This window comes from Schistocerca piceifrons, chromosome 11 (assembly GCF_021461385.2).
Source record: "Schistocerca piceifrons isolate TAMUIC-IGC-003096 chromosome 11, iqSchPice1.1, whole genome shotgun sequence".
In the NCBI taxonomy this organism is placed as follows: domain Eukaryota; kingdom Metazoa; phylum Arthropoda; class Insecta; order Orthoptera; family Acrididae; genus Schistocerca; species Schistocerca piceifrons.
In genome coordinates this window covers 154,833,367-154,855,335 of record NC_060148.1, presented here as the reverse complement: position 1 = coordinate 154,855,335, position 21,969 = coordinate 154,833,367, and the positions used below count along the sequence as shown (strand labels likewise).

Sequence of the window (21,969 nt, the reverse complement as noted above, 5' to 3'; positions counted from 1 at the left end):
AAAGCCATCTGACAGTCGTGAATTTTATAACGTAGATTTTATTGCGAATAGAGAACCAGTGGATTTTTCTACTCTTAGAGGTAATGGAAGGTATGACTAGTTAGTGACTGTTAGATGTGCACAGTGTAACCTCAAGGGTCGTAAGTGCAATTTATGAAATCACTTCTAGGAAAAGTTACACATGTAATCATTTGGGCCATACGGCTAGGCAGTGCTGGGAGACAATATGGTTCATAATTACATGTAAGAATTAAGTTAATGTATTTTGTCTTCTTGTCTTGTGAATGTTAGTTATTGAAGTGAGTGTTGTCAAGGACAAAGCTTGAATATAACCAGAGACACAAGGTGTACCACAATCAGAAGTAGTATGCATATTGTTCGAGAGGGTAACAGAATTACCGGCAGAAAATAAGGAACTTTGTGGGTTGACAGGATCACGATCATTCAACACAGTGTAGATTTGTCAGACAAAAGTTTAATTGGTCCTTGTCCTGGTAAAGCAACCGACAATGAGCATGTCTTCACCTTCAATATCTGGCTCAGATGCACGGTTGGTCTAATGAAGTATTATTGACTGTTACAAAACTGATACTAACAAAGGAAGTAAAAACATATTTAGGGTATACAGGAGCTGTGAAGGGAGCCACAATATTCGAAGAATTTAAAGAAGGGTTAATTCTAAGATATATGGATCAAAATAGTGCCAGCCACTATAGGGAAGAATTCGCAGTGATAACTAAGAGAAATAAAGAAACTGTGGAAGAATTTGCAGATAGGATAAGGAAAATCAATGGACATACCTGTGCATCGGGGCAGAATGTTGAAGTTAATGACATTATTTTGCAAGAAGCATAGCAGAGGGTCTTCAAAGCTTTTTTAAGAGGGCTGCATGCAGAAATGTCAGAATGTGTGTGGACAGGGTGTCTGACAGATTTGCACACAGCAGTGCGGTAACTACAGTGTGTGAGGAGATCAATTTGTCTACTGGAATACAGGGCAAATGGACACTGTTTGCAGCTAATATAAAACATTTCAAGTTTGGACAAACAGGCTATGTAAGGACGAAGTGTTGCCAGCCTCAGGGTGATGTGAATAAAGAAAGAAGAAGTAACAGTTTTAAAAGTAGAGGAGCAGGTAGAAATAAGGTATTGAACACTAGCTGGGACCCCTGGCCCACCTATGGTCTTCCCAGTAAGACTAGATACAAAATTGTATGCAGATGTGGATGCCATAAAATCTGTATGGGATAAGAAGAATAGGAACAAAAATGATTCCATGATATCATTGGACACAGGGGAGAATGTTTCATTCACCAGTAGTTATCTGGTGAAATGTACGCAATTGGACCCACCACAATACAGACTGCATGGAGTGGGAATAAAGACATCATCACACCATTAGGACTGTGGACACAGGCATCCACCTGAATATGGCTTAATTTAAACAATGATTAGAGATTGTGTCACATTCAATTGAGGGGTACAACATGATTCTGGATTAGATTTCCTTATCAGCATTGTGCCATACTCAACTTCCAGCTACATAGGGTGGAACATGGCAGAAAAATGCTTCAGTTAGGTTAGGTCATGGTAGAGAGGTGGCAAGAAGAGTCTATTGCGAAAGATGAACCAATTAAACCATGAAAACTATACTAAGAGTCGATTCGCCTGATTATGTATCTAAGAGTACTGGGAAATTTCTTTGGGTCAGTGTTGAGTCCCGCTTGCCGGCAGGAATTTTGTGTGATGGAACCATTAGAAGAGAATTAAGTATTAGATCAGGTGGGTTGTTTATTTAACAGACATATCATTCCCATACCTGTTTCTACGTACCATTTCAGCACAGAGGGCACATGATTAACACACCAGTTGTTAATCTCCAATATGAATATCTTGGAGGAAGACGAATGGAACATATGGGGTGTCAGCCACAGAGAATTGCCAGACATCACTGAAACTGTATGAGGAGCAAAAGTGAAGCATCTAGAGGGAAGCAAGAGCAAACAGATGACAAAACTACTTTTGGAATTCAATGGTTTATTTTTTCCAAAAGGACCATTATCAGGTACGCATATTACACAACACTGCATACCAATATGAAATGAGTCATCAGTCTACCACAAACCATACAGAAGAACTACCAACTTTCACCCAATTTTGAAGTTGTAAATCGATCAATAGCTGAAAGATGGAATACTTGAAGAATGTGATGTCGACAGTGGGCAGGAATATTTGTGCCAAAAATATAGGTTTGGTTTGATTACAGACACCTACATGAGAAAATCATAATGGATGCCTACTGTTTCCCAAACATCACAGAAACTATGGATCATTTAGAGCTATCCTAATATTTTTCAACAATGAATTTGCAGAATGAGTATCACCAGATAGAGCCTGTATCACAGGACTGACACAAAACAGCATTTCTGGAACCATGGGGACACTACCAAATCAGAAGGATGCCATCCTCATTAAAAAATGCACCTGTATAACATTTCAGAGGTTGTTGGACACAATTCTCAGAAGTTTGAAACCATGGAAATGCTGTGTATCTTGATGGAATAATCGTCTATGGAAGTGACAGCAGACAGCATATGCAGTGCTTAAGGGAAGTATTCCTAAGGTTAAAAGCAGTGAAGTTAACAGTGAGTACAAAAAAGTGTGACTTTTTGATGGAATAGATAGCATACCTAGGACATATCAAAAGGTGGATGTAACACAGACCAAGATTAGAGCTGTATGGGAATTTCCCATACCACAATATGTAAAAGAGTTGCAGTCACTCTGGACTTGTGAACTATTACCACCAGTTCGTAAAAGGATGTGTGGATACTGCCAAAAGGTTGACAATTGTTAGAAGAAGGGTACTAAATTTGTGTGGTCAGAACAGTGCCAGCATGCTTTTGAGAAGCTAACAGAAGCTTAAACATTGAGTCCAACTGTAGCATTTCCAGATTTTAATACAGAATTTGTTTTATTATGTGATGCGTAAACTCATGCACCAGCCTGTCTCTCATCAGAAGAGGTAGAATGTGTAGAACATCCAGTAGCTTATGCTCAAGGCAAATGAATTCTGAAGAATGAAATTATTCCACAATGGAGAATGGGAAGTTAACCTTATTTATGGACTTTCATACTTCAAATTTTATCTGTACAGTAAAACATTCAGAGTAATAACAGATCATACAGCATTAAAATAGTTGTTGGGGTTAAAGAATCCTTCCCAATAGGTTGACATGATGGGCAGCAAGGCTAAGCGAATTTGATTTTGAACTTATTCATAAAACTGAGAAGAAGCATGGGAATGCAGATAGCTGAAGTAGAAAACCAGCAGTATTACATATTACTCAGAATATCGAAGAACTACAAATTCAAGTAGAAGTCTTAGAGAGGGAAGTAGTTATTAAAATGGTTGCAGTCCATAGAAGATAGTGTTCCAGCTAGGGGTAAATTTGTTGCAAGAAGGGAAGTATTTAAAGGGTCTAAGGAAAGTACAGAAGGAACTATCGCCGAAGTTGAGGTTGGTTTCAGAACCTGAGCACAAAGGCTTGCCCTTTAATTTGGAGTAGCCACAGCATCATTGAGAATTGATGGAAGAAAAGTTTCTATTTCCATTTCCGTAACAGTAGCAGGGAAATAAGAACATCATGAGTGCTACATAATTCATGCATAGCTCGCCACAAGGGGAACACTGAAGAAATTTGTAAGAGTAAAAACTCAGCGACTGTCATTAACTGCAAAAGATGAAGGAAGATATGTAGAAATGGAGGAAGCAAAGTTACAAAAATGCCACAGAGAGAAAATCATAGTCTGTCTGCATATGGTAATATGAGCGGGGCAGGATTCCTGTGCAGTGAAATTGATAATGGGACAAAGGAGGAAAGAGAATACTATTAAAAAGTGGCCCAGTCAGAATTGTACTTTCAGCATGTCGAGGAACATGGGCTTTGTCAAGATGGTAGTAGCAGCTAGTTGTTACAAGAAGTGGAGGGGTACATCAGCAACAGGGGTAGAATGAAAGGTGAATGCTTTCTTATTAAATGGAACAGCGTCCAAATTAATGGGGCCTACTTTCTGCCTGTCCGCCATGATTGCAGGGATAACTCACCGAGCATTTCCCAGCCACATTTGTACTGGCCAGAAGAGCCCATGGAAGTGCCACCTGCCGCAAACCACCCAGCTTAAATCAAACTCTAGGGCCAGAACTAATGTAATCTGTAAACACACTTCTGAACCGGCAGGAGGGACCAATCTCCCTGGAAACGTTATTGCAACATGTAAATTCATATTGTGAAAATCAGCACCAGAATGAGACAACACTCACCATTGTCATACCAACCACTGCAACGGCACTTGTTCTGCTGAGCCTGGTGTTCTTCTGGTACACAAAAGACAAAGAACACGACCGAGTTCGGACCCAGCCATAGTTCAGGTTCCATTGCGTTGGATAACCCAAGCATAAAAGCAGCAGAATGCACAGTGATATAGTATGAAGAATAATCGATTTATTTTCGCTTTTAAGTGAGACGTAGAGTGTTGGAAAAAGTTGTGCAAGAAGCACAGTAATGAAATTAGTACCATGGTGTCTGAGTCAAGGTGCAGGGCAAGGGGCCCTATGGAAATTTATAAGATTCAGTGAAAGGGTTAAGGTAACTAATTGTTAGAACGATACATACGTGGCGAAATAAGGCCGGAAATACTTGTCGCCAGTAACTCTGGTTTAATGGGTAGTATAGTTTGGTCAATCCGAGAGACAGAGTCTTGACAAAAAGGTCAATGTAGCGTATTGACCATAATTGGTCAAAAAATATGCTAGAGCAGAAGAACAGCCAGCTGCACATGGGTGACGGTGTTATGTATTGAAAAGCAAAACATGGCCAACTTGCTTTGCAAAGCAGAGCCAACTGGGCATAGTATAGCAACAGCCAATGCTGCAACATGCTAGTGTAAAGACGGAAGTTTTTCATCACTTGCCACCAGATTAGTATTTACAATACATGCCTTAAACACTAAACAAACATAATCTGAAGTGTAGAAGTACTAAGCAGTTTGTATGATACTTGTCCCACTATCACAGGCAACACCACACACCTGTGACACCCACAGTGACATCCTGGAATGCAGCATGGTGTCCACCATTCAAACACAAGACAGGGCAGGCTGCCCTTAGTCACAAGCAAGCTGCCTGCTCACTCTTGACATTGCCTTCTGTGAAGATGTGTCAGAGGTAGACATACAGCAGGTCTCCAACAATAAAGGCCACTCTGCCAAAGCCATCTGCACACAGTTTACCTTGATACAACGCATCCAGCAGATGCTGCAGGCTTATATGCCAGCTACCATGCAGTACAAAGGCAGTCTGTTGTGACCTTACAGCCAAATAACAGTCCTCTCTTCAGAGGCCACATGTGGTCGACCCTGCCCTGGACTTTGGGATGCAGTTTCAGTCTCTATGAACTGTCGTTACATCCAAGAAACAACAGCACAATTCACACTAAGCCATCAGGCCACATCAATTTTTGACTGTCCTGATTCCTTTCTTTCTATGGCCCTCCAATGCCAAGTCTAGTAGGCATTTATCTGTGTCAAACTGCACTGTCTGTAGCTGTGTACATGGTGATTGTGAATGTGAGGTTACCCAACAAACACTACCTCGTTTCATATGTCCCCTGACATCATTAGCAAAGTTGTCAGTTCACCGGAATGCCATCTTCCATGAAGAACACAATCATACAGACATCTGGTTACAGATTGTAGGATCGTATTGTGAATGAAACACAAGATGGGGAAGTAGTAGTTTGTTGCTTTAATTCTGGATATAAGATTAGTTTAGGCCATTTTGCATTCAGTCCTCAATTGGCACATGTAGTCTTACTCATTTTTTTTCAGTTCTTCCTTACTGGCAAGCCAATCACGAATGGCTCTTTCTGTTGGAGGAGGACCAAAATGCCACTCAGCTGCTCTGTTTCCATATTGGTCTGCATATGCTATTATCTTCAATTTATAGCCCACATCATATGAAACCCCTATTTTTTTCATTAATAAACTACTAAAGAAAATTCTCTTCTGTTATCAATAATACAAATCACTTTCAGTTCAAGTTCACTGGCACTGTAGACTGCTGTGATACACCATAGGCTTGACAGTGTTCTAGGTTTGTGATGCCGGGGCAGGAGGGGGACAGTGTTAACAAGCTTGTTAAGCTCTACAGCTCATGTTCATTGCATCGGTGCACTGCTGCTGCCAGTTGAATCGTGTTGCCAGATAGTTATAGGTTTCCCACAGCATTGAATATATGGCCTTCTTTAAGCCTGGCAGGAATTTTAAAGCAAACACTGGACATTTTAAAATTAATTTTGAGTATAAGACACACCTGAATGATGTAAGAATTTTTTTTAAGAAAAAAGTGTGTCATTGTCCATAAAACATTGTATGGTTTTGTTCTGTATAAAATATAAAGTCAAATTGGTGATGTTTCCTTGTGAGTGACACACTTTAGGTCTCAGTGACCTGCCCTTCTTTCCTAACCGTCCTGTATCTGTTACTAACTCTTTCCAGATGAAGGAAATAATAATTCCAAAAGCTAGGGAAGTTCCTTGTACCTTTGAGTGCATGTATTGTCAGTACTAGCTATTTCAACTCCTGAAGGTAAGTGAAGACCAGCCATTTTGTCTGACAAATTTGTTGTTTTGAGCCAATCCAAAATGTGAAAACGAGAGTAAAATATAATTTTCTGAACCTTATCTGTGTTTTTGCATCAAGGTTTATCTGTAGTATCTATTTTCCTGTCTGAAGAGCAAAAATGTAAATAATTTCCCCACATCTATTTTTTGAAAGTTAGAAGTAGAGGTTACAATGATATGAAGAATCTTTGTCTTCACATTACATATCTGATGTACTGATCAGTATGACACTTCCTGTGTGCTGATTTGAACTGCGTAGACCATGTAACAAAATACATTTTGTTTGGCTACAGTGTTAGAGGCATTTTAAGTTTAAATTCTTCATGTTTGCTGCCAGATATGGAACTAAAAATACTGATTAAGTTGTGATATCCAAAGAAGAATTTAACATCAAGGATCCTTACTACACAGAAGGTAGGTCAGGAAGAATGTTTAAATTTTTTGTTAGGTAACTTTAACCTAAACAATTTAAAAAAGATGTGCTGTAAAGCAAAGAATTTATGGCAGAATTATTTTGTGGATGAAACAATAAAAGTTTCATTTACTGAATAATTTACATAGAAATACATCTGTATATGAAGGCTGGTGCATTGTTACACATTATTATTACTAGCTTTCTGTTAAAGATAATGGATAGTAAATTTGAGAGAGAGAGAGAGAGAGAGAGAGAGAGAGAGAGAGAGAGAGAGAGAGAGAGAGAGAAAGTTTGCAAAACTGTAAGCAAATCAATTACAATTGGTTCAGTGTAGAGAAAAAGACAAGCAAATATCACAAGACTCCAGAAGAAAGGGAAGAGAACAACTTCGAAAATGTCTAGATTTAAAATAAAGGTAAAGAGGAAAAAGAGTTGTGAAGAGTATGTATAAGTAATGTAAATGCACAACCACTCATGTCACCGGAGTGTAACCATCAGAACCCTATTTACGTTCATACTAATCCCCATAAACTTTAGGAAAAGCAGTGAAAAGATTGAAATAACTACATCCAGAGAGCCCAACATGGAAATATGCAGTAACAAACAAATTAATTGTTCCAGTGGAACAACTTCCATAATGTTTAAGCACACATTAACAACACAAACTGGATAACAAGGTTTCAGAAAAAAAAGAAGCAAACAGTTTAATTTTTTTACAACAGAGATGACAATCTGTCAAGCACCTGACAGATTATTGAAAGATCAGAAGACAATGATGCACAGAGTTTTGCAAAAAAACACTACATGGTATTTTCAGCTCAGGGAGCTTATAAGCAATTTTAGGCAGATACAGAAATAGGACAAATAAAAAATACTTTCATTTATTAGACATTTTGTTTGTTTTGAATACACCTCAATATATGTATGAAGGTATCATGCCAACTCTTATTATCTGGTGAATGCACTGAAAAGAGCATTTTTTTATGAGGTAAGGAGTTACTGGAACATGCAGTCTATCGATAATTCATGTGTACTACGAACTCATGTATAAAGTGTAAAAACTGTAACTCCTAAACTTCACTCCACATTAAAGAATGAAGTTGATTGACAAACAAGTAAAATGGAAAAAAATGGATTGATGTTGACAGGCAACAAAAATATGCAGAAGTTAATGGTAGCATCACTGACGTAGTGCCACAAATTTATAAGGAAATTTTATATTTAATATTTCACTGCTTCATAGAAAACTCACAATCTGCTGAATTGGGGATATGTGCAAAATGGATTTCTCAAATCTGGAGATCTACAGACTGACTTTGTAGATAGTGTGTCTATGATTAACGAAGACCAAAGTCAAAGTGTTCATTCATAACACGAATAAGTACAGGCTTTGCAGGTTGTGCCTGGATGCTGCAGGAACATTTTATCATGCCATCATCACTAATGAGATCTAACACATGAAACAGTTTCTGTTGCTGTGTTCTCATATAAATAATACCTGATGTAAATAAGAAGATCTCACATCTAAAAACATTTGACAATTCGTTGAGATGGCTGTACTTCTTCTATATTTGAAAAAAAAAAGTACACATTATCCAGTTTGTGTTCAAAAGTATTTAATGTGGAAATGGACTGTTATTCTTTGCTGCGTGACATGGTAAAGTCGGCATGGATACTATTTGTGGGACAATGAGGAGAGGAGTGTGGAACCAGATGAAACACAGAAAATGGTATGCTGGCTGAGCTACAGATTTTTATAAATGGCACAAACTCAGATTCAAGTAAAAACCATATTTTATGGTACTGGAAGATGGTTTCTGGACAACTGAGTGAGTGTAACTCACATTCAGGTCAAACGTTTTTGCTCATATTCAAAACTATTATTATTTTTTACCTTAAGCTATCATAATATTGTTGTCACAACAACCCTGAAGCTTGAAAAAACCAAACATCTTTTCGTAACTAAGGATGCAACCCACCAAAGATGTGCTTGGTATTCAGAGGTGGAAAATGATTCTTGTGGGGATCAAATGCTGCAGACGAAGACACAATAGCAACAGATGCTGTCAAGAATACGCATATTGATCTGATAAATCCTGGACTGTTTGTCATTGTAGAAATTTTAAATGAGAGAGGTATAAAACAATTTCTATAGCATCTCTGAAAATGCAGAACCTATGGTAATGTTTTTGAAACCCATTCCAAAGGCTACAATTGTTTCACAAAATACAAAAGTGGCAGCACTTTATGTTAGAACTGAACAAATTTGAACATTAATAAATTAACCAATGATCATTTAAAATGCATCAGATATTACTTATGTCTTTAGAATTGGGACCTATGACTGTGTTGCAAGATGAATTTTTTTTTAAGAAAAAAATGTAATATAATGAAAAACCGAAAGAGTCGTGTATTTAAATCATATGATTTATGTATAGTTTTAGTTTTTTTGAGTATCAAAAATTGCATTATGACTAATGCTATTTGTGTGAGCTATGTATAGAATCTATAGTGTCCCAAATGCAATTAGTTTTTGACTTTTATCTTCAAGATTTCAAGTTTTAGATTCAATTATTGCATGCCTAATTTAACATATTCCTTATGTATTTGGATTTTAAAGGAAGGGTGCAATTCAAATAATTTCTGATTTAAACATAATTTTAAGAAATTCCTTCAGAAGCTATGTTTAATTCCACACGGCCAATTGTGTGAACCCATTATCAATCATTTAGAAAAGGAACTGTTACTATAACAATGAATGAAACTCACTTTTCAAACATGTGATTGCCGAAGAGAAAACTTGGAATCACTCTTTCCTCAGCTGAATTGTACTTTCGATTCAACTAACATTTAATGAGTAACTATACTGTTGTATTCCATTAAGAAATAATTGTATCTCTATCCACTGTAACTACCAGGCCTACTGATCATACAACAAAATCAAATTATTTCCAACACCAATTGGTGGATATTTAGTAGTTCAGTCATTTCTACAATGAAGTAAACAAATTTAGTTGATAACCTGCAAAATATTTCAATGTACCCTATGGGTTGTTCATTAAAATTACTTTAACCGATACTTCACAACAAGAGTAATTAGCTTTTATGTTGGTTAACTGTCACAACACAGCTGACCCAAACACTACTCCCCAAATATTATGAGAATCAATAGTGGACAGATTACATTAACCTCTCAACAGAGCCACATCATTTTACGACAAGAAATTAAGAATGTTCTGACATTTACTCAGCCATAACCTTACTTGCAGATCAGAATTGTTTTGAGAAAATATTAAATTCTTTATAAACTTGACAACTAAAGACAATATGATTAATCATTGAAGACTTAGCACACATCCATTGAGTTAACTGTGTTGCAAAAGATATGTATAATACAAATCTGTGTTTGCAACATCTGTATTCAGACACTGGGCTTAACAGACCATGTTTTGTTTTGAACATTATACATACTGGTTAGACAGTGATGAAAGGAAACACAGTTTACCAATAAAATGAAAAAAAGGTAAGGCATATGTACCCATTTCCAGCAATTATTTGGTTGGTATATGGTTTACGGCATATTTACCTAATTGTAATATATAACAGATACAAATAAGAGTCTTAAATAATCAACAAAATGTACTCCTTCATTATTTACAGCAGTCCCCCAATGCTGGGATGACTTTTTCATTCTGTAACTGTACAAGTCACATAGAAGTGGAGAAAACTTATTGGCATCACATTAAAACCTTAATCTTCCTTTACTCGGGGAAACTACAAGTGTTGTCATGTTAAATGAATTACACTTACAAGAACTGAATCTTAGCTTAGCACAATAAACTGGATCATAGTGATAAATGATACCTTGGGAGGAAAATTGAATACAGAACGGGGAAAAATACATATGATGTCCCACAGGACTGACCTACATAAATGTTGTGCTAAAGCCATTGGAGATGCCTTCAAAATCTGCAATGCTTGCCAATAATTAGTACACTGATAATGGCCAAACACATTCATACTAGAAACAGCCAGGAGAATAATGGAACATGCTTGCAACTGGTTTACAGGCAACAGCACAAAAATTCAACCTTTATACTTACAAGAACATACATCATGCAATTCCAAACAAATTCAAATGACTTACTGATACAAGTAGATATCAATGACAGGCACTGGATGAGGTTCCAAGAGTTAAGTTCTTAGGCATTCAGATCAATAATAAATTAAGGAGGCACCAGCATGAGAATGAGATAACCAAAAAACTCATCTCTCTCTGCCCTGCAATTAATAAATGTTCATCCAGAGTGTCTACATGCAGAAATGCTTCCCAGCACGCTTTCTCTCAGTCCTAGCCTATAGGATAATCTTATAGGACATGGCAGCAATGAACAAATTAGTATTTATCCTATACAAGCTTGTAGTAGGAATGTGATGTGAACACTTTGCATCTACATGTCACTATGGAACTCCCTATTGCCTTTCACAAATAACATTAATATTTCATTTATTTCTATTTGGCTTTCCCAGAAGATAATTCCAAAAACAAGTGAAAACTCCAAAAGATGCCATTGAAATTGCCTTTAGGTGAGTAATGCTGAGGGGATCAACTTGACAATTTTACCAATTTGTGGACCCCATTTCAATTGAAACCCAAGCAGACACCAAGGAATTGGATGTAGTATGTCTCATTTAGTGTGTGACCAGTAGTGTCTACTTCTTCTAGTAGCAGGCCATTTCTAATTGCTTTTCCATCTTATAAAATGAGTCTTCAAGGGATGACTTGAACTGGTAGCTGCAACATTAATAAGGGTAAAGTGCTGTGCAATATGGGGCAGGAAGTTTGTTGGTAGTGATCAGGGGTTATTACTAAACGTAAGTAATGTGATGAACAGTTTGATGAGATTAGCACTGAACTGAATCTGAAGAGGAGCAAATTCTTTAACAAATTGAAGAAAGTTGACAATATTAGAAAACACATAGATGGTCAAAAAACCGAAGAGATGGGAAATTACCAGAAATACAATTGTTCATACGGATGGTATACCACTGCATTGGAACCAGCATTGATCAGCTAAAGGGTCTGCAGACCTGACCGTGAAATTTGCTTCATCTCACAGTATGGTATCTTTTTTATTGGCGGGTGTTTGTGAGAGGCTCCACCTATGTGTACCAATAACACTGGATGAACTATGATGCTACGTGGGAACAGCATTGAGTTTCCTAAACTGACATGCTTGAAAATGCATGGATCAAGTCTATTGTCTGGATGCTTAAATGTGTAGAAAAGGATTTTGATATTTGTGATCAGTAAATGACGAATTTGGTCCTAAACATAGCTGTGAAAAGTACCTTAATGTTTTATGTGCACACACACACAAAATGTGAGCAACATGAAAATCATATGGTTCCTTTGGAAATAAAGGCTTTGCAGGCACATATAGAAATAAAAATCTGACCCCAATTCTGTACCTTTGTAATAAATAAAGTTATAGTCTTGTGAAATCTGATGATTTTAAACATCCTTGAGGAATTGCTTATACAGGTATAACTTCTTTCAGTGAAATATGATGGTCTTAATTTGTCTTGATGGGTTGCATCTATTATTGAATGTTTCACAATGTTTTTCAGAAAATTAAATTTGCTTTCAACACTGTAATCTCTGCCCTGGCTAGAGATATGGTGTGAATGTTATTCATTTATTCATTCTTTAATTTACACATTGCATTCCATAAATGAAGACGTGGATGCATGTGGGGTGAGCCACACTGCATATCTTAAGGCAGAAGCTCCCACAGGGATTTATCTGTGTGAAGTGTAGTGACAACCAGCTGTTTGTGACTAGTTCTAATCTACTCGCACGGCTAATTAAGGGAACCAGTAATAGATTATTTTGTATGTATGTATATGTAAATTTACTACTATGAAAAATATCATTGTTGCTCCTACTACATTGGTCAGCTACTTATTTTACCTAGAATATCCACATACATCTATACTCCGCTATCCACTTAATGGCACATCGCAAAGGGTACCCCATAACCCTGCTGGTGATTTCCGTTCTCATTACACTCACAAATATGAGTGAAAATGACTGTATATGTGTCTCTCAATCAGCCCTGAGTTCTCAAATTTCACCTTCATAGTCCTTATGTGCTGTGTATGTTGGAAACAACAAAATCGTTCACCAGTCAGCTTCAAATGGCAGTTCTCTAAATTTTCTCAATAGTGTTTCTAGAAAGAACATCACCTTCCCTCTGGGAATTCTCATTTGAGTTTCTGAAGGATCTCCGTTACACTTGTGTGTTGTTTGAACCTACCAGTAACAGATGTAGCAGCCTGGCACTGAACTGCGTCTCCAACAAAGTATTAATTTGCTATCTTGCTAACTTGCTCTAGCTTCTCATGCAATTACCTAATAAAATTCCCAATTCCACAATTACTACAGAATCTTGCTGGCCATGTGCCAGTATCAAAATGGTCAGCCCTATTTTTCTGCATCATTATTAAGCTCTAGCATTTTATGCTCCTAAGACCACAAAGGTTGCATGTCCACTCTAGCTGACACAGCTAAGATATTTACTGTACAGCTGCATGTACTACTCAGCATCACTGTTATGGTCACACATCATATTAGTAGAACTCTCAGGTGTCTACCACTGTTTAAGTTACGTATTTTCAAAGTAACAAGTGGGGTACAACATCAGTGATTTCAGTGCCAACCACATGACATGGTATTCCAGACCACACAATCAGCAACACACTGTTCTTCACACTTGCTATGGGAGCAGCACTCCATGCAGTGGACACTATCCCTGAACCTCTGGCCCTGGTGCCATGGAGACATCTTGTTTGACCTGTGATCTCTTGGGTTGCATATGAAGGGCAGTATGGCCTTTTCTATTTTCATGGTAAGTGGTCACCAACTACAATCCAGCCACTTTGACAACTACAGCTATGCCCTAGGACACCCTACAGATCACTGTTTTAGCCAAACTCCTCATATGCACATCCCTGACTACTATGTGCAGCATTCTCATTTCTGTAAAACCCTTCTTGTGGAACAACACTACTACTGTTTCACTTACTGTCCTGTCTACTTGTGATGCCAATGCATCCCTTTCATTTGTTTAAAATGGCATAACATGAGTCCCTGTGACATTTAAGTCTTGGCCTGTTAGCTGTGAATCACCTACACTCCTTTATATACTCTCTGAGCTGTTCCTAGCATGATAGTTTGGATCCTAGACCTGTATGCTTGTATAATCACCACACATTCCAGTGTCTGAAGAAGCTAACATTTCAGTGCCTGAAAAATCCTTTATAACTTCAGAAAGTTTGTTTATGAACAATCAGATCAAGAGTGAGCCAGTACCTAACCTTCGCAAATGTGTGTTGAATGTTCCCCAATATTTGTCTAATTTCATTCTTGTGACGTGTTTATCAATGTGAGCTTCTCCTTCCCTTAGCAAGGTCATAAAGCATATTTAAAAAACAATCTTTCTTCTTCAGATCTGCCAGGACTCGAATGGTGAGGCCATACATGGCTTCAGCTATGCACAATCATTCACTAAAAGCTATAAGAGTTTTTCTATTAATGAAAATTTTATAAGTAATACAACAGGTACCACAGAAACTGCCACAATATGTACAGGTTGTGGCCAACATATCGGGGCTGATCTAGAACCCACAAATTTCATCTCTGTTTTTCAAATCCCAAAAAAATTTTAGGGCAAACTCAAGAATAACTATGATTCACACAAAAGATAAGAACAGCCAGTGTTCTTTTGAAGTTGTAGAAAGTAGGAATATTTCTCAAATCACCTACACTATTAGAACTTACACTTCATCTAAATGTGAATTTCGCGACCATCACAGACAACCATTATACAATGTAGTTGATAACAACAAGGGCTACTGAGAACAGCATTATACCAGCCACTAGTCCCCTTCCACTTTTATTTAAAACAGTCAGAATGTAAGAGGTGATATGAAAGTCAAGTGCAGAAGTACAAGAATACTCTACAATTACAAACAGCAACAAATTCCAGAGAACTGACAATCTGTGACAATTCCACTGCAATGCATCTTTTACTCTACACACTTAACAAAAGACTTACTACTTGAATACATGCAATACATCAGAGATGTAAATACTTACAGTATTCTCAGTTATATTTAATTCAGGATCCTCCTTGATAAAATCAGTGGACAAAGATATTCCCAATGGATCTTCAACCGACTGAAATAAGAACACAATCTGTGAATTATAACTGCTTGCAATCTTCTGTGCGTATATGACAGCTCTCAATATTCTTTTCTCATTAGTATCATCCAACTTTGCAGAGATTCTTATCAATTGGGAAGAGAGTGTGTTAGAATGCATCCAAATCAGTTCTATTGCCCCTGATTTTGCTATCAGCCATTGTGTAGTACTTATTTGGCATACTTTCACTTTCTATTCCTGTCACATAATCCACTCTGATTTCAGAGGCACTATGGCCTACTCTATTGGATGGTTGTACTCCCATATACAAATCTGATATACATGTGTGGCAACATTTCAAAATTAAACTCAGATAATATAAAGATGCAAATAATCTTCCAACAGTAAACCCATAAACAAGAGGAATTTTTGGTCATTAATCAAATGAATGTGGCATTCCACACATTATCATCAAAATTACCCAAATTTAATGTTATTTACACAGCTTCTTGCCATATCACCATGTAATTTCAGTGCCTGCTCTTTAGGGAACAATGCAAATTTATGTCATGTGTACTGGAGGAAAATCATAAGGAATTCCACAGCAGGATTTCAGTAATGATGTAAATACTACAGTGAATAGTGACTGGGAACTCTAGAATATACACCCATCACATGTCATAGTTCCACATATGTTACAGCACTGTGACACAGAGATGTAACAAGATTAACAATTACTTCCAAGAGGAAGTCTTCCTTGCTCCGTTTACACCAAATATGTACTTAAGGCATTCATTACATAGAATCACAATAAAAAATTAATGCAACAGTAATGGTTCATAAAGATATGCTTATTACAAGTGCTGTTAAAGTACTATTGGTAATACCCTACAAATAACACATATAACTAGAGTTTCTTACTACACTTCCTGCACAATACAGTGCTTGTGTGAAAACTTACATTACGCTCAGATACAGCAGCATGGTGTTTCAGTTCGGGGTCTTGCTTTACGCAAACACTAGGGTCGCCAGCCTTTAATGGGTCTTCAAGAAACTGAAAAACCAAGAAAGTGACGTATCAGGGCATCTGTCTCTTGTTCCTACATGGCACTGTCATACAGGGGGAGAGAGGGGGGCGAGACAGGGTAGTGGGGGCGGGGGCGGGGCCGGGGAGACGGGGCATGGGGGCGGGGCAGGGAGACGGGGCGTGGTGGCGGGGGCGGGGCAGGGAGACGGGGCGGGGGGGCGGGGCAGGGAGACGGGGCGGGGGGGCGGGGCAGGGAGACGGGGCAGGGCAGGGAGACAGGGCGCGAGGGCAGGGGCAGGGGCAGGGAGACAGGGCGCGGGGGCAGGGGCAGGGAGACAGGGCGCGGGGGCAGGGGCAGGGAGAGAGGGTGGGGGGAGAGAGGGTGGGGGGGAGAGAGGGTGGGGGGAGAGAGGGTGGGGGGGAGAGAGGGTGGGGGGGAGAGAGGGTGGGGGGGAGAGAGGGTGGGGGGGAGAGAGGGTGGGGGGAGAGGGTGGGGGGGAGAGAGGGTGGGGGGGGAGAGGGTGGGGGGGGGAGAGAGGGTGGGGGGGAGAGAGGGGGGAGAAAAGGGGAGTACCTTATCAATCTATTTACACTAAGTGACATGCGCATAACATATCCAGTCAGCAAAATCTTACAAGACCGTATCTTGGGCATTGGGCAATGGCAAAAGCAAAATTAGATTCGACGTTCATCATAATGCGATCATAATAATGATGCTATGACATATTAGAAAGTAACTTTTTATTCCAACACTGGACCATGTTACGACTGGCATGAGAGAGCGTTTTGCTGAAGAAAATATTTATCATTTTAAATTCAACATCCTTTTCCCATCACAATTACTGGAACATGACGCTAATGATCTTGCACACAAACTAAATCAGTGCTTAACCGAACTACTGTATTTTGAAGACGACTCACACTTTGTGATTAAAAAGAGACTAATGGGACAGTCTCCTCAATACAAGCAATGATCATAAATGCCCTTAATGATTGTGTTTTTGTTATGCAAGCATTGTCTCTCTATCCTATATCTGACCATCCTACTTTGCACACGCTGTACAAAATATTTGTCTACCTGAATCTATTGCTGCAGTAGAAAGAAGTTTCTCAACACTGCAGTGTACAAAGACATGGCTGAGGTCAACAGTGAAGGAGGATCGACTTAATGGCTTAGCTCTGTTGGACACTCACCCTGACATTGCTTGTCGTGCTGACAATGTAATTAACCAATTTGTCAGGAAGAGTAGGTGCATAGAATTCATCATTTAAAGTACAGAACCACAACTCTAACTTTTTTATATCATGTATATGTGTATAATCAGTTTAAATAAAACTTTCTTACACTTTCCATATGACTTGATTAGCTTTTATTACAGTAAAAGTAAAGGTAGCTCAAGATATTTTTAGTGAGCCCTCCATGAGGTTTTTCTGCATCTGCCACTGTCTCATATGAGATATGGTGTAAGTTCTATTGGCCAGCTGTGAACTGAGGCTCGCGTGCAACAACAAAATCTGTTGGTTGGGCTCAGAGGGCATCCTAGGCTCACTTTTTGGCTGTTGGCTGAAGAAGCAATGAACATTTGTAAGTGAGGCAAGAGAACATCTTTTAATTTATAGAGTCAAGCTGCGGATGAACTACTATCACCTAATTTTGAGCAGAGTATAAGACTCAGATCAGACCTTTCATTAGTTTCGTGACCTCCACTACATTTTCTCTGGAAAATGGTAGGGTCCCTATGTATCAACAATGAGTAAGTTTCAGAGATGTAATCTCACATTTACAAAACTGTAATGCATGGATTCGTGCAGTCTATTACAGAGTTGTCTTTTGTTTGTTTTGAATGGCCAGCAACTGCTTGTCTCAGAGGCTCAAACTGCAGTATGTGACACCAGCAGAGCACAGTAGGGGATGCATAATTACCTACTGAAAGGTAAGCATATTTCATTCAAACCAGTAGGAAATACAAGGTATCGGTAGTCAATCACTTAATGCTCCCAGTATGCACTGTTGCCCCTTTCAGATGCATTGATGAAGCTGCACAATGAGTGAGTGTTGACCATAATGGCACAGTGAGAGGAGGAATATCACACTGGCTGAATGTTTGTCCCCATTGTTGTGGGTTGATCCCAGCAAGCAAAATTATACCATATTGTGACAATTGTTTTTACCAAGAAATGATCACAAACATGGAGTGCTGATATCACACATTCATGTCCACAACGCTGGACAAATGATTGCAGTAAGGAAAACATGTTCAGATTGTTCGAACAGGATGTGACGATACATCAACATATCCGAAAGAATGGACACCACATATATAATTAAGGTGACGTCAGCCAATGATCCTTTCAGTGTAGATGCACAACACACTACCTCTTACAGGAACCAGTGAGACACCATGTGTAACGAGGATCATGAGCATCAGCACTGCATCAGTGGTGAGTAAGTTCAGAATTTGGGTCTGACAGGAAGCATGCTAGAGTAGACCATGCAGATGTGATGACCACTGTGTCCAGATGGCATAGTCGTCACTGCAACTGCCCAGTCCACATGAGACTTGGGTTCAATTCCTGGTCCAGCACAAATTTTCAACCAACCTCATTGATGTAAATTAATGCCCACAGACAACTAATGTCTCTACTTCCTTTGTCCCTGAGTCATTGTGGCTGCAGGATCAAAATGCTGTCTGTCCCCTTGGACATGTCCAAAAGAACAGACAACACAAGCATATTTGACATGTTGAGATTAGATATGAATAAAAATTTATTTTGCAGTGATAGTGATTCCTTCCATTTATGTTTAACCAAAAATATGTAACTTTACCTCGGGCTAACTTACATGACCTTCTTTAGTCAACAATCCCTGCTCCTTGAATGTAGCTTTATTGAGCAGCCAAATTCTGCCTGAAATAACACCCATAGCACTCAAAATCAATTAGCATGTATGCATTAGGTTACCGTTACTTGAAACAAAGGTGAAGCCCGTACATTATTTGACTGCTAACAATACCCTGATTTAATCAGGGTTGTTTCAGAATCAAGTTACACATGAAGGGCTTATTTCAATAGTGGTACAAGTCCATTTTTGTTCATCTTGAGATACAGAGTCCTAAAGTTAAATGAGTGCTGAAAAATCTGCAGTTGAGATACCACAAATATATTCAAGCATATGACTTCTTGCTAGACACGAACCTTTCTTTCTCTTAGTTTGGATCATTAATTTCAGAAGCATTATAGGCAGAAAAGTGGAGGTAATGGACTTGTACCACTATTGAAATAAGCCCTTCATATGTATCTCGCTCTCGCTCTCTCTCTCTCTCTCTCTCTCTCGATCTCTCTCGATCTCTCTCGATCTCTCTCGATCTCTCTCTCGTTTTATGATTACATTCCTTCCATGCTTTTGTAGTAAAGAGGTGCAATCCTATATTTTAGTAACTTTAAAGTGTATTCATGGTCTGTTGTACAGATCTTAATTCTTTTGAATGAAAAGCTACACAGTTCAATAATGCATTAGCCTCCACTGGTGAAACATCAGAACAATAGCAAGCTACATATATGGCTTTCTCTGCGTGTTTTACTGTTAATTCTTGAATAGTAGTACTGGAATGGATATAATGTGTGCACACTGTGTGCAGATGGAGGAGCTGGTCTCAGTTCACCAACAGCTGAAGATGCGTTTTGCCATATTCAGCAGCATTCAGGCTGCTGCCTATTGTAGTAGTGGGGGCCGAGAATCTGGCTCATCACATAGGATGCCTAAGGTGCCACCTATTTTGCCCACTGGCTCTGTTGTCAAGACACCTTGTGGTGTACCCAATGTGGCTGAGTTGCGCTCACCAAATGGTGAGGGATGGGTCGTAACAATTAGCACTGTTTGAGGCAGAGAGTGATGTGGAGGCTGCCTCACCCATTGACCCTGTGAGTGGACTGGCAGGTGTTCATTCAACAGGGTCCAGACAGGCCCAAGTGGAGAGAAGTTTTCTAGTTAACCAGGACTTCCAACGTCAAACGCATTATGGAGCTCCTTAGGGAAATGGCATCCAGGACTGGAAATGAATCCTATGTGTACTGAATATGTCTGCCATGGAGCCTCATCTGAGATGTGGAAAATATCCTGCCTGTGGCTAAGAAACACACAGGGTGTGGCTGTCTACAAGTTGTGGCTGATGTTGGTGCCAATGATACCCATCGTTTGGGTTCTGAGGCTACCTTCAGTTTATATTCAGAGGTAGTACAAATGGCGAAGAGCCCCTGTGTCACACATGAGTGCATGCAGCACACACAGTTTGTATCAGCATTCCCAGAATTGATTCAAGTCCTTTGGTTTGGCATGAGTGGCGGGTCTCAACCAAAGGCTTCATTGATTCTCTGACTGCCCAAACTGCAGACTGCCGGAAATGCATTATGAGGTGGAGAATTGTAGAAATACTTGATGGGTCAGTGGTGCACTACACAAAGCAAGCGTTTTTTAGGCTAGGCAGTTGTTTGAGGTCCTCTGATGAATGCACGCTAGTCAGACTGCATACAAAGTAAAGACCATACTACCATCAACATGTTAACAGTAAATTCTTGGTGTATTTGTAGTTCCTGAATGTAATGCCCTCCAAGAAAGTTGTCATGTTCAAAATACGCTTGGACCAAAGCTGGCTGAAACATTGAGCAGAAACCCTTGAAATATTTAGCAAGCCATGGAATGTACACTGAAGAGACAGATGACACACCTGTGGGATGGTAGCATCAGAAGAGTGGAGGGGAGACAAAGGGCAAGAATGAATATGGGTGAAACTTCTGCAATAAATGAAAGCGCATGCTATTGGTGGTAACCCCCAAACAGTAGTGAAAGTAGGATTCTCAGACTCAATAATATTCTTATATTGCCAACATGTATAACTATACTTAAAATACTTTTTGTCACAAATTCAGTTCTAATGTATCTTACTGTTTTCACATAATTTAAGGCATAAAGTAATGACTAACTGCATAGCAGAAGTACTAAGTCATTGAAAGGCACATCAACTTAGCTAGCTTTCCCACAGATACTGCTTCAGAACTATGGTCTCATTTTACAGGCTGACTACATTGTGGCAGCACTGTGGAGAAGCAGACTAAACAGTTTCACATGACCAGTAATTATGGGATCCATTTCCATTCTTGCAGATGAATTGATTTTTTTTCAAGAGCCATCGTACAGGATCACAAAATCATTCAAGAAGATTTTTGCACCAACTAGGTATGTCTGTAGTTTTGCATGTATTTCCTGTGACTTTTCTTACAAACTGGAATGACCTTTGTCTGTTTCTATACATGTGCAAACCACTGTTCCATAAATGAACAATTCAGATGGCAGAAAGGTGTCAGTTCAGCACCGTTTTTTTTGTGTAACTGAATCTGCTAACTACACTTTATGGTCATGTGACCACTGGTGTGTTCATCATCTAATTTTGGAGTGCATTCCATATGGAATTATAAGGATTATAGCTCTGGAATTTACTGCTAAATGCTTCTGCCTTTTTCTAGTACTTGGTGGCTCAATGGGTAATTGTGACACTACAAATCCAAAGGTCCTTGATCATTGAACAGCAGGTACTTTGTGTTATATCCTAGCCAGTAATGCCACCCGAGCCCACTGCCAAAAG

The 21,969-nt window shown here is 39.0% G+C and overlaps 1 protein-coding gene across 1 annotated transcript in view; it reads right to left on the bottom strand.

Moving 5' to 3' along the window:
- LOC124719845 overlaps positions 1 to 21,969 on the bottom strand; it is a 90,760-nt gene that overhangs the window by 49,168 nt on the left and 19,623 nt on the right. The window contains exons 3-4 of the mRNA XM_047245031.1: positions 16,265 to 16,357; positions 15,259 to 15,339 (exon numbers count right to left, since the gene is read on the bottom strand). Coding sequence (XP_047100987.1) covers positions 15,259 to 15,339; positions 16,265 to 16,357 — 174 coding nt within the window. The remainder of the gene's footprint in view (positions 1 to 15,258; positions 15,340 to 16,264; positions 16,358 to 21,969) is intronic.